This window comes from Cibotium barometz, chromosome 37 (genome assembly GCF_041138505.1).
Source record: "Cibotium barometz isolate CiBa-2024 chromosome 37, ASM4113850v1, whole genome shotgun sequence".
Taxonomy (NCBI): Eukaryota; Viridiplantae; Streptophyta; class Polypodiopsida; order Cyatheales; family Cibotiaceae; genus Cibotium; species Cibotium barometz.
The window spans coordinates 13936208-13950211 of record NC_141082.1 but is presented as its reverse complement, the minus strand read 5'-3'; the positions used below and the strand labels follow the sequence as shown (position 1 = coordinate 13950211).

Here is a 14004-nt window from a genome sequence, read left to right as displayed (position 1 = left end):
ATGGGTAGTGGATCTAGTTACAATGCCCTTGGGAATCTGGCAGATGCGGTACGTAGTACTTGCAAGAGAGGACCTGACAAATCAGGTGGAAGGGCGTGCTCTTAGAACAAAGAGCACGGAAACAGTATGCAAATTTCTCTTGGAAGATGTGATTTGCCGGTATGGTTGTGTTGGGAAAATAACAACTGACAGGGGTGAGCTAGATGCTGAAGAAGCGAGGGAATTCTTTTCTAGAATTGGCATCAAATTGGCCCTAACATGTGCTTACAACCCTGAGGGCAATGGTAAAAGCGAGCGAGGACATCCTCCAATCATTAAAGCTTTGGCTAAGGCATGTAGAGGAAGAATGCGGGAGTGGCCAAGGCTGCTACCATATGCTTTATGCGCTGACCGTACAACTCATAGCTCAGTAACAGGATACATGCCTGCAGAATTAATGTATGGTCAGAAGCCGGTAATGCTAGTTGAAGAAGTAGTCCCAACTTGGAATGTATTACCCTGGGTGGAAGAATTAAACAAGGAAGACCTCCTTGCATTGCGAATGAGGCAGTTGGAGAGAAGGCCTGAAGATGAAGAGCTTGCTAAAGCTCGTTTGAAAGATGCAAGGTTGAAAAATAAAGAAAGATTTGATAGAAGACACAGACTCCGGCCAAAACCCATTGAAGAAGGTGATTGGGTCCTAATGTATGATAGTAGTCTTGACAACCAGTTCACTGTGCAAAGGAAGTTTGCAAAAAGATGGTTTGGCCCTTACATTGTCAAGCATGTGCATGGAAATGCCACGTATACCCTGTGTGAGCTTGATGGAACAGAGATAAAGAATCTTGTAGCAGGCAAAAGGATCAAGATGTTTAAAAGAAGGCATGACAGTGATCCTTTTGATTCGCAGGAGACTCAAGATGAGAGGCTTGATAGTGATAACATGGATATGGTTGAAGAGGAAGAGGATGATCTTCCTGGTAATGTAGAAGATGAAGATAACATCCAGATATATGTGGATCTTGATGATGACTTGGCACATACCGAAGGATGTGCAGGTTTAGAGGGGGTGGATGTCGTGCCATGGCACGTCTATGGTGTGAAACCATGCATGTGAGGCCATTAAATACAAATTCAGATGCATGGGATTAAGTGCCATGACTTGAGTCATTATATGATGCCCATGTACATATGTTCATATTGTAAATGAGGTTCAATAAGACAAGCTGAAGCTGAGCCAGGTCTCGAAGCCTCAGTACATGAGTGTGGTGTGCGGGTGGTTACTAAATGCAGGGCACCAATCTGGAATGGCCGTGTCTTGGTAATAATGATGCTGATGATTCAAAGGTTGTGGGAAGCATTGTTTTTGGAAGGTCGTGGGTGCAGTTTGATGGTTATGGAAAAGGGTGTTGATCCCTTTTGATCCAAGAGGGAAATGTGATAATGGGTCATGATGTTGATATTGTATATAATGTTATAAAGTGGGTGGTGGAGAGAGAGGTTTGAAGAAAAAGGAGATATCAAACACATGAATGTGTTTGATCCATGGGGTGGGCTAAATGTGTGGTGAATCCATGGCCCATCCAAAACTTGAGGTATAGTTGGATGGTGTGTATGTATGTTGGTGTGAAGTGGATCCCAAGTTGCTAAAGTTAACGTAGCAGCCAAGGGTGAATAAGCGCATATGTGCAAATAAGAATAGTAAGCACATGGAGATCCAAAGAGGCACACGGCGCAAATATCCAGAAGAAACGAGAGGCGGACCTGGCCGGGGAGACTCTGGAAACCACGGTGTAAAAAAAAAAGGGAGATGCTGCTGAAGCTTGTACGAGAATGGAGAGAGAAAAAACCTGCAGCTAAACCAGTTAAGAGAGCGCTTTTGTGCATGAGAGCATTCGGGCTGGGGAAGATCTGTTCATCCCATTATTGGTGAAGAAGTGTTGCATCCATTGTTGTCTTTGGTGTGATCGTGGGGTGTGGAGGAGTTGCCGCTCGTTGAAACAGACGCCGGGGTTGGTAATACTGCGGGGGGGGGGGAGCAGAGAGGTGGTGGTCGTCTAGAAGCGCAGAGCAGAGGCGCCGGGGGGGGGGGGGGGGGGGGGGCGTGTTTATTTTTTGGGTTTGTATAGCTGCCGCCGCAGAGCAGAGGGATGAGATGGGTTCTTGTTGAGTGCACCTCTAAGCGCAGAGTTTTGTTGCTTGTTTGTATAGCCGCCGCCAGTGTCTGAGAGTCGTGAAGGTGTGCTAAGTGAGAACCAGCTTTATCTCGAGTGACTTTGAGCCTTGTTTTGCAAGCCATCATCAAACTAAATCACGAAAGCTTCTTTACAACCTGATTGCTTCAGTCACTGAATAGAGTACCCCCCGAATGTAGTGAAAAAGAATCTTTAGTTCTAGGCATGCACCTCTATCTGTGAGTGAGAGAAGGTCTTGTGCGCCCGTCTCCATGCCATGATGGCGATCTTTGAGCTGAACCGGACCAAGATGATCCCATACTTCTACATGAAGACTCTTATCAATTCTAAGGCTTCTGCAAGTCAACAACAATCGACGTTGAAGCTGCGCATACTCTGAGTAAACACTCTTCATAGCCAATCATTATTAATATTCTATGTAATTGCAATTGATAGTGGCTTCTGGAGTTGTTTGTGTGAGGCTAGGGATAAAAGGCTTTTTTTTAATCCAAGAATTGACGAGCAAGGAAACAAGGGGATGCTGTCGTTTTCCTCATTGGAAACCTCCCTTCAACCTTGGATGCATGAGTGTGATGTGGGTGTGCTATGAACATGTTCCTTATCAGTGAATTGACACATGTATATGTCGACCAAAATTGAGATGTCATAACCCCCTTGAAGAGATATATATTCTGTTTCCTTGCTGGGATTTGAAGCTGCTCTCACAGCTAGAAGTCTCGCACTTGCCCAGCGATACCGCCCACGTCCTGACAGCGCGCGCGCGCACACACTTTTTTTTTTGTGTGGAATCATAAGTATATTAGATTTACAAGATGACTATCCAAAGTAGATAGTCCCAAAGTACATCAACTGAAGATGTCAATATAAGACAAATATACATCATGATCTATTTGGTCAACCTGCATGCAGTCGAAGAAAGATTGATGCAGGGAGTACCGAAAAAAAGAAAATGCAGAAAAAACCGCATAATCGAAAACTCCATGGTTGCGAACTTTCCATAGTGTCCATAAAGCCCAGTAGCGCACCCATGAGAAGAAAAGAGAGAACTCTGGTCTGGGCAAATGAAGACCAAATAGCCAGAAAAACTTTCCAAATATCATATTTGGAAATCTAGCCCGCAGAAGCTGGATGAGAGGAAGAAAAACTGACGAGAAGAAGGACAGCTCCAAAAAATATGAATGACTGTCTTCCTGGAAGCAGAGCATCTATGGCAAGTGGATGAGGATATATGTCTGCGTGCTAGAAACTGTCCTGAGGGAATAACAGCCAAAAGAACGCACCACAAAAAGAGCTGTTGTCGAAGAGGAAGCTTCGACTGCCAAAGAGATCGCAATCATCTTTTCCACCACCAAGATGACCGATGCATATGCCAGAAGAGATTTGCCCGTTCAGAAACCCAAGGCAATGGCAACAAATGTTTATACAGACCAGCAACTGTAATATCAGATAGCCTCAAGGGATGGCATGAAGAATCAAAAGAGGAGATAGTTCAATCCTGCAAGCGATCTCGAATTTCCAACAGTGGAATCGGCAAAAAAGGCTGAAGCATCTGAATTATATCACGCCAAGGACGACGATAATGAGGTCCCAAGCCATAATGTGCAGCAGCCTGTGGAAAAGAAAGAGGGGAGCCATCAGGATGGATGACATCTCCCACAGAGGTAACACCCTTTGAGTGGAGAAAATATGAACGCCGGGGTTCTTGCACTGCCAGGGGAACTGAAAATGCTTTGGACCAGTGGATGCTCTCAGCGCGGAGAGAGTTGCCTTGTAAGGAGCCACGACCATTCCATTTTAAATTTGAAAGGACAAGCTTCCAATTAGCAAGTAAGCCAGAAATGAGAGGACAGCCCTTAATTTTGCGAGTAATGCAACCAAGAATAAAATCCCAATGAGTAGGTTGCCAATGGGCAAAAGCCGAAGTCGTCAGATGAAGTAACAAATGACGGATCATCGTTGTCCAAGGCTGAGTGCCTTCCAGAAATTGAAGCATCAGTTTACCTCTGTGGGCAAGAATATGCACCTGTAAATTAAGGATATTCAAGTCTCCATGCATTTTAGGGGTACACAAACGATTTGCCGAAAGCAAACGTACACTCTTTTTCCCTTGCTTCGACCTCCAGAATATCTCCAAGATGGTGGACATAAATAATTTCAGCTCCCCCTGAGAAAACTTGATGAGAGGAAGGTAGAACTGAATATAGGCAACCAAGATGGATTTGAGAATCTGTACACGAACATGCAATGGCCATGTTGCAAGTTTCCAGTATTCCAACTTTTTCTTGAGCTTTGCCAAGACCCAATCTGTTTGTTGACGGCGAGTGACTGCCCATCCCAAAGGATATCCCAAATGCCGAATCAAATGAGTGGAGTGAACTATTTCCCCTAACCATAGCAAATTATGCCACTGTTTTGAATGCAGAGGCAACAATTTAGATTTCTGAAAATTGATTTGTAGGCCAGCCGCAAGTGCAAACAAAGAAAGAGCCTGCATCAAAGTAGAGAGATCTTGATGTGTATTGCGAGGAAGAAAAAAAGAATCGTCAGCATATGCCTGAGCAACCAACTGAGGTCTATTCTGAATGTCCAATCCATGAAGACTGCCAGTATCAACCAAATGATCCATATAAAGAAGCATGGGATGCGTCGCTATAGCATACAAAAGAGCACTTAAAGGGCATCCCTGCCTAACTGAACGATGCAAAGTCCATGATTCTGAGAGATCTCCTGACAATATACAAGCCGCCTGGCTATCAGCATAAAGCCAGTAAATGATATTCTGCATTTTTTCTCCAAATCCCAGAGCACGCATGGTTTCTTGAATGAACCCCCATTTAATAGTATCAAAAGCCTTAGCAATATCCACTTGCAATATATAAGCATTTGCAATGTTATCTGTAATGTGCCTGCGGGGAATAAATCCATACTGTGCAGAATGGAGTCCATCATTCAAGCAACCCTTAATGCGATCGACAACCATTTTACTCATAATCTTGTATATCACCGGCATAAGGGTAATTGGTCTCCAATCTGCCAAAGACTGACATAAGTGTTTTTTAGGCAACAGCTTCACTAATCCTTTTTTCCAGGAAGCTGGCATTTGCCTTGTCTCCCAGGCAATGTTTACCATACGCAGCAAAGGTAATTTGAGGGTGTCCCAATATGCAAGAAAAAATTCAACTGTAAGGCCATCCCATCCTGGAGCTTTCCATCGGCCACAAGACCTGATTGCATCAGACAGTTCTTGTTCAGAGAATTTTGTTTCTAGTTGTTGCGCCTGAGTAGCAGAAAGGATGGGGGATACATGCTGTAATAACCGATGACGTGCATCATACACTTCCATGGCGTGAGAATCGTCCTCACCAAATTGAGAGGAGAAATGGGTAACACAAGTCGCAGCCAATTGTGCTCGGGTGGAGGTCCACGTGTCATCTGAAATTAAAGTGCGACATATAGATGCAGCTTGTTTTCTGGAATGTAAACTCTTGAAAAATTCTTTGGAAGAGCAGCCATCATAATGAAACGGATCAAGCTGATACCATCGATCCAAGCGAGCTTTGTAAGTGGGTTGTGCATTATGTTGGAAGGTATACCCAGGCATCAGAGGCTGAGATTCTTTCCAAAGATCAATCAGATTAAGCATTGCTACAAAATCTGCCCACGAAGACCTCTCAGTAGCAAGCATATGTGTACGACCGGATGTATTATCACCAGGTTGAGGGGCATTATTGAAATCTCCACATATGAATGCTTTCTGTCTCCAAGGGTACAATTTCATTTGTTGCCATATCTGTCCTCTAGCCTGAGAGGATTGAGGTGCATATATTGATGCAAATTCAAAGATTTCACCCTGAATAAAGCACTGCATAACCATCCATCTGCCTTGGAGGTCATTAAATGCCATGACTGGCTGCAAATGATGTTTCACAAGAAAAAGTACACCCGAAAAGGCATGGTGGCCTGCATAAAAAATATCATAACCAGCATAATGGCCTTGCTATCCAGCATAGTGATGTTGATTGTGTTCCTGAAGAGCAGCGATATCTGGCTGCATACGCTTCAAATATGCCCAAACCATCTTCCACTTTTTAGGGTCACACAAACCCTGTACATTGAGAGTCAAAACTGTGATATATGACATCATATTTATAGTGTATGTACAGTATGAACAAAAAAAGTAGCTCAAGCTTGCATTTCCTCCACAGGGTCTTCACCCCGATCAGGAGGAGGAATATCTATTAGACGGGTGGCTAGCAAGCTAGCAGCCTCTTCTTTGGGAAATAGAGTACGACTTGCAGTTACAGTAGCCCAGGTGATGCCAATTCCAGAATTTTCTTCTGGGGTATGCCCACTGGAGGAGGCTCCATTCCAAGTTCTAGAAGGCAAAGGACGCCTGGGGATAATTGTCCTGCGTGGTGGTGGCTGAGATGTTTCTTGAAGTGTCTTTTCTTTTCCTTTTGGTGAAGAAGTAGAGGGATTAGCCACAGCTACATTCATATTAGAAGAGACTGGCACTTTGCCTTTTTCTTGAGGCATAACAGGAGTCTTTAGACTTTTGTTTTTAACCCTTGAAGGACCAGGAGTGTCCTTATTTTGCATTGGGATGGGCAAGGCATCAGGCGGCATCTTATGGAGGACCAGAGGGCATTGAGATGCCATATGTCCAAACTTTTTGCACTCAAAGCATGTGCGCGCGCGCGCGCGCACACACACACACACACACACACATACACAGAAATATTCGTGTTGTGTGTTTGTGTGTGTGTGTGTGTGTATTCAGCCCTTGCCCGCTTGTAGAGAGTGCTTTCTGGCTCACTTTCAAGAGCCTGGTATAAAGTGTTGGGTCTGCAACGCTTGAGAGAAATGAAATGAAATGAAATGAAATGTTATATTAACGTCTTCAAAAGGCCATAATGACCTATGAGACCAAAAGTTACATCATGGTGGATCTGATACAATGTCTGGATAAAAAAACCCAGAAAATGAAAAATAAAGATGATACTACTGGCACCTAGAAAATGAAACTGGAACTGGAATATAGCGAGGGGGGGTACGCTATGGAGGTGACTGGAATATAGTGAGAGGATACAATATCATGTGAGAGAGAGAGAGAGGGAGAGAGAGAGAGGGTTTATTGTTACTCTCTTGCAGAAGATTCAGAATGGGCAATATTACCCACTTGCTTAGATGAACTGAAAGAGTTTTTTTGGAAAATGGTGGAGAAAGGGTAATATTTTTTTTCTCGTTCTGGGTGTTTTGCAAATCTTTATGTTGAAATGCTAATGCACTGCCAATACTTCCTCTTCGTTTTGAAAATAAAAAGAGCTGTTTTTCAATGATCCAGGAATGAAGGTATAGTTGTGAAAAATCTCGGTTCGCAGTGGGCACCGGACAATCGGGACGGTCGTTGGTGCAAAATTAAGCCTGATTATGTTTTTGTGGGCAGTGATCTTGACCTTCTTATCATTGGTGATTTTTGTTAACCTACCATGGTTACAGTATGACTTACAATTTTGTTGTCTGTATTCTTGCTTAAAGAAACCTTGATTATTGTTTGACAATGTTCTTTTGGCAGGTGGCTATTTTGGGACGGGCTCTCGTGGTGGGAAGGTAAATGGGATTGAATTACATGTTTGGCTAGTCAAAATTAATCTCAAGGACTTTACTGCAATCTCAAATCCTTTCTAGTCGATGTTTGAATACTTGCTCGATGTTTTATGCTGCGATGCTCTCTTAACAGAAAGCGAAGAGTCATGGTTGAAGCACCCACTATGTGGTTTAATTTAATGCAAGTATGATAATTTCTTGAATGGCAGATTGCATCCTACTTGTTGGCCTTGGTGGATGGGCGTGGGGACTCATTCAGGTATATGCATTAATCGGTCTTTTTGAGGTAACTGTGAGTAGCAAGCCTGCTGGTTTACTGTGCGGGGTTACTGCTACATGCACTTGGCTCTTTTTTCTCACGCTATACTGTCAATAGTGGAAATTCTCAAGGCTGCACAACCTTGCCTTACACTGCTCCCCTGCAGATTGCAGCTCAGGTCACTAACTAGTAAAATCTTCAGATCCATACTCTATTTGTATAGATGCCCAGAAGGAGTTACTTTTGTTCAAAGGAATTAGATGCTCCCAGACAAGTGCAAGCCCTGTACCAGTGCTGATGCTGACCTTCCCAGCCTGTATACACGCTCTCAAGGCTCCGCAACCTTGCTGTAGAGTGCAGCTCAGAATGCCAACCAGCTTAATCACCAGGTCCATACAGTTGTCATATAAGGCCCGAAGCTTTCCTAAGCTTGACTTAAATAAATAGATGCTCAATCCTGCTGCAAAATTGTATTAACTTTGATATTGATTGCAGCAGCAGAAGATGGACCATGTCTTCACATATAAGCCTTGTAGTTTCATGACTCTTTGCCAGTGTTACAATACCACAAATTGGAAGCAAATATATGGCTGTCAATCTGGAAGTACTATATGAATAAGATATTTTCTTTGGCTGCAGGTTTGTATCGATCTGTCGATGCGGGCAAGGTCTCTCTGAGGAAGAGTTCTTTTTTTTGGAGAGCAAGCTTTCTCCTTATATCATGTGCGTTTTTATTGCTTAATGTGCAGAGAGTCCATTCTGAAAGGGGTTTGGGTTTTGGAATCATTCACATGGTTTTGCTAGTGCTGTTGTGAAGCCAAGGACTATGTTTGTGTTGGTGCATCATCATGAATGCCCTTATCCTATCTTACTACCTTGAATAATTCTTCAGAAAGAATGAGAAAGGAGGTAAACCGCCGCCTACATGTGGCTACATGGTCACAAATAGCCGCTATGAGTGTCCCGATGTTTGGATCTCAAGGCCAGAGATGTAAGCCTTTAGAGCAATTTCGTTAGCAAGAAAATGCATGTTTTTTCAAGAGTGGAAAGATTGAAGTGGTGGACATCCTTTTGGCTTGCAGGTCAGTTGTTCTGCAAATATCGTCTGAGAAACGTGTCTATCCAACCCAGGTATAGAAAGTTCTGAATTGGGGCCATCTTTTAACCTTTGACTTTGATCATAGGTGATGCTAACCAGATTGTCGTGCTTTCTTGAATTTCTGTTTGCATATTACAGACATTTAAAGCAGGATGGACGTTTCGATTTCCAAGGATCATTAAAGTGAGATATGATAAGTGCTGGAATGACGCTCTTCGTGTGCAAGGTGAAAAAATCCATTCTCCAAGTGCTACACCCTTGTTTTCTAAGGGCGTGTGTTTGCATGCACGTGAACAGGCATGCACGCGCACCCACACACCCCACAATACCTGTACTCCTTCTCTCTAGCACAACTCCCCTCCTCTTAACACACACAACCCCCCTCCTCTGATCATTCTTGTATACTTTGTAGCATGCTCCCCCTTTTGTTATGTGCATTTACCTAGGACTAAGCTTCAGTTACTAGGTTTCCAGTTTCAGTTTAAGTCTTGTTTCAGTTTTCCATGATGATGATATTCCATGGATACTTGTAATCATCTTTTGTCTCATAGGCCCATTGGGCTTTTTGTAAGACATAAATATAACTTTATTTCTTTCTCTGGCATGCATGCGTGTGTGTGTGCACGCACAAAAAACCCCCTTGTGTTTTTGATTCGACTGCCCCAGTGTGCAAATCTTGGAAGTACTTTTATGTTGCAGAGTTTGAGGATATCATCAAAGCTGCAAAAGAACATGGCAATAGTATGTTGCATGGACCTCAGAAATACAACCAACTTTGTCAATCAATACAAATGGGGAGGAAAACACATGGAAGGAGACAGCAGTCAGTTTTGCCTCATTTGCAGAATCTGGATGTCTCACATGTTGAGCAAGTTGATGGTTTTTTCGAAAGTCTAATCTTTTGTATCCTATGAGAAATCAAGCGTGTTGTGTACCGATAGGTAAATTCATGACTAACTTAAAGAGCATAGCTGAGATCCTTGACAGTCCTCTCAAGATATTTGTAGTGGTGGAAATCTCCAAGAGAAGGAATCTCTACAGGTACAAATAAAGCGCTCTGGAGGGAGAACGGTGCCTAGCTACGTGCAGTCTGTCACCCACATTATTGCACGTGAAGCAAAAGGTTGGTTGCCTTTGTGTTCAAGGTCTTTCCTTATTCTACCATGGGTTAAGTAGGTGAAGAGATTTGTCTATGGTTAAGATTCTGGCATTCTCATCTCTTCGTGTATTTCACTGCAAGGCAATAGACCACTTTAACCTCTTGTAAACTGTTCCTGAGGTGCTTTCAAATGGGAGTGCTCTGAGTGCCTTGGCAAGCTCCTCTCTTGACATTCTACGTACTCACCTAAGTAAAAGCCAAATCTAAAACCTATCCTTAGATTCGTGATGTGAGAAAAGTGCCCCAGTGGGGTGGTCAAAGAAGGTGGTGCTGCATAGTACTTTCTCCTCCAGTCCTACGGGGCTTTCATGGCAGCATAGTGCCCCCGATTGGTGGAGATCTCCCTACCTTTTGGTTTGAATTCTCCCTTTGTATGATTTTATTTTTACTTAATGTGGTGGTGGTGGTGCATTTGTCAAAGTTCTAGTGATGTAATTAAAACTTCAATGTGAGAGTCGGAATATGTGTGCAAGCTCAGTTATGCACATCCCAAAGTGAGTGGGAGAAATGTGGGTGCCTTTTTGTCACTTGACTGCTCAGTTCACAGTTCATCTTTACTGAGGTAGAGTATAGGGCACCTTCTTCTCCACTTAGTTAACTCCCACCATTATCAGAGACTGGAGCAGCATGAGACCTTTGTTGAGACAGATGCTTCCTAGATCAGCGGATGCCTTCTATTCCATTCACTTTGGATGTGGTGGATGGAGAGATGTGATGTAGAGTTGATCACAGTAGTGGGTCGCTCTGGGAAGCATTTGTATACTGACCCTTCCCCCCATGATGGTTACTCATGCTTCGTGGTGCCTATGTTTATATGGTGGGTTGCCCTATCAGCAGATATCTACATTGGGACCCTGGTGAGTGGAAATGGACTGATGTGACTAACCTCATGAGGAGCATACATTTCTTCAACTACACTGTGTGTAACACCAGGTTGCTCATGCTTGGACAGACCTAGAGAGTTCCCACTCTGAAGCCTCACTGGGAGAGAGGTATCGCATTACACCCCCCATTCTGCGGAGATTCTAGCAAAGACTTTGGCACTCGTACACGAGGAGGGATGTATCCTACTTCTGGCTGTTTCTACACGGTGGGTTGCCCACCAACCGGTGGAGATCTTTTTTTGGTGTGGACCCCTCTTGTCCTAGATGCCCAGCATTGGTTATGGGAGTGGAGGGGATCACAGAGGATCTGCGTATCTATAGCCCAGCTCTTGGGCAGATTGAGGAGTGATCCTATCTATATTATTTGGGGTGCTATTGCATGGTTGATTCAGTCTGGCCCAGCTTCTTTTTGAGGGCAGGGGAGAAGATCTTGTTATACTTGCCTGCAGGGGCATAGCTCAGAGATGTTTGCTTCAGGATATCCCCCAGTTACGATACACACCACTGAGTATTGAAACCACCTGGGAGATTATTGCTAGTATCGTGTGCTGCATATCTGGAAGACCAGATGCTTGGAGGCCTTTGAGGGTATTCAGGTTTATTTCACCCAGTGTATTTGCAGTATATGGAGTGATATCGTTCACACTCTTTTGGCTACGTGGCCTGCACACAGGGGTTCCAGCATTGTAATGCACCCTTCTTATGCTCCTCCTTTTCTTCCCACCATCATTCACGAGAGAAAATTTGGCAAAACTAAGTGCTGCCTCTTAGCTTCATTCTAAGAGCTGTGCTGAGGGAGCTGTGAACTTCCAAGGAATATGTGTTTTTGATATGGCAGGCTGTGATAAGGGAGGCAATAGAGGTAGGTATGAGGCAGAAGAGGATACACATAGGAAACTAAAAGCACGTGACTTGGCAATTCAGGCAAGGAGGGAGAAGGATACTTCTTACCCTTTACAAATCGTATTGAGGAAAAGACAGACTTGGGATGGGAAGCTTGATGCCACATATTTTGATCTTGGACAATCCTGTTAACCCTGTGCCTGGGCAACCATCTTAAAAGTAAAAATATCATATGACAGCGTTATGATAGAAACAACACAAGAGCCAAGGCTCAAGGAATCAATAGCATGAATAAACCATAAAGGTGACTGAACACAAAAAGATAAGCAAAAGGAAAACTCAGAAAAGAATGGAGTCTTTCCATTAATTGACGAAGCTCTTTCTATGGCAATTGCAGATCTAGAGGAGCCTTGTATTCAAATGGCCATGAGTGTATGCACACTCTCAGTCCGAATGCAAGAAAGGGTCTGATAAGCTAAGATCTGAATTCTGTCCATGGACGCTATGCATGGCTGTCCAGATAACCCAAGCTATGATGTTGTCAATTATCTATCAATGGGAACGTGACATAGCCTGAAAACGGAGGCTGTAACTACATCCATATGGCAAAACTTGAGAATATGGCCATGAAAAACCTGCAGTTTAGACTCTGGTCAGCCATGCAAGAAAGAAATGGCAATCCAAGATATAACAGGGGAAGTGGGAAAATCTACTAAGCAAGAAAAAAATGGCAATCCAAACAATCTTGACTTGTTTGCAGTCTCATAAACAATGCTGAATGGACTCTAGAACACAAGCCCAATGTGGGTGAAAGGGGCGCACTCATAAGACCTATCTTCACTGGTTCAGTGCAATCCCTCCTCGATGAATAGAGAGACAAAAGAAAAGCAAGACCTTTCTATTCTAAGGAATTATTTCACCAGCTGAATCTGCACATCCTGAATAATATATCCTCATCCTAGCACCTCAACTTCCTATCATGTGGCAGCCTTTTTTTTCAGAAAGACTTCTATTAAGTAAAATAAATTCATACAAAGGGAGATCTCGAGCCAAAAGGAAGGGAGATCTCAAGCAATCGGGGGTACTATGCTGCCATAAAAGCCCCATAGAAGTGGAGGAATAGAAAATACCATGCTTCCACTCCCTCATAAATCTGTCTGGCAGCTGAAAGGTTAGTACCATGCTGCATATATGGCAGGTTATAAGCGCAGCATGGCAAGGTGGTTGTTGCTCTAGTGGGTCTAGCCTGAAGCTTCTTTTGATGTTGGAACTTACTGAATGGAAAGGCTCACATACTCAATACTGTCTTTGAAATGTTAATTTTTCAGGCTTCCAGTTTCAAGTTGCTGTTGATAATGACCGTGATATCATATGTGTCACTTGGATTTCAGCATGTATCAAGGCTAAAAAGCTTTTACCCATTTCTCCAAGGTAATTTGACCAGTACTTTATTTTTTAAAAGCTTCAGTCACAAGAAATTCTTAAGGCTGCTTTTCAATTCAATTCTAGGCTCTCTCATTCCTTTGTTTTTTTCAAACTTTATTGCTGCTTCTTTGCAGGCACTATTTATTTCAAAGCCAAACTACAAAGAAGAAGCTTCAAATGGAGATTGATGTTTATGGCGATCCTTGGTTTGAAGATGTTGGTGCACAAGATTTATTCCAGGTTTTCTTTTCTTTTCTCTTTTCATCACTTCTATGACTCAACATTAATTTATCACTTCCAAGTTTTCTTTTCTTTTCTCCTTTTATCACTTCTACGAATCCACATGAATTTATCCCTTTTGATATACAATGCAACTATGACTTGACTAAGTTGTATGCTTTGCATTTCTAGTTTCCTTTTTGTTTAAGTGGAGAGCTTACCTTAGCCTTGCTGAATCATGTGTTGTTGGGTCATGTCTTCGAGCCACAATGCAACTCCCCAATGTGGGTGCACTAGCTCGTCCATCGCATTCTCACTCCATTGTCACATTGGAA

The 14004-nt window shown here is 43.2% G+C and overlaps 1 protein-coding gene across 2 annotated transcripts in view; it reads left to right on the top strand.

The window, feature by feature from the left end:
• Nucleotides 1–14004, top strand: part of LOC147616975 (DNA ligase 4-like) — a 74113-nt gene that overhangs the window by 19798 nt on the left and 40311 nt on the right. For both annotated transcript variants that reach the window (XM_086776621.1, XM_086776620.1), the window contains exons 2-13: nucleotides 7326–7401; nucleotides 7519–7643; nucleotides 7750–7784; nucleotides 7991–8040; nucleotides 8680–8763; nucleotides 8933–9031; nucleotides 9123–9171; nucleotides 9278–9365; nucleotides 9839–10042; nucleotides 10137–10262; nucleotides 13354–13456; nucleotides 13585–13690. In XM_086776621.1, coding sequence (XP_086632747.1) covers nucleotides 7326–7401; nucleotides 7519–7643; nucleotides 7750–7784; nucleotides 7991–8040; nucleotides 8680–8763; nucleotides 8933–9031; nucleotides 9123–9171; nucleotides 9278–9365; nucleotides 9839–10042; nucleotides 10137–10262; nucleotides 13354–13456; nucleotides 13585–13690 — 1145 coding nt within the window. The remainder of the gene's footprint in view (nucleotides 1–7325; nucleotides 7402–7518; nucleotides 7644–7749; nucleotides 7785–7990; nucleotides 8041–8679; nucleotides 8764–8932; nucleotides 9032–9122; nucleotides 9172–9277; nucleotides 9366–9838; nucleotides 10043–10136; nucleotides 10263–13353; nucleotides 13457–13584; nucleotides 13691–14004) is intronic.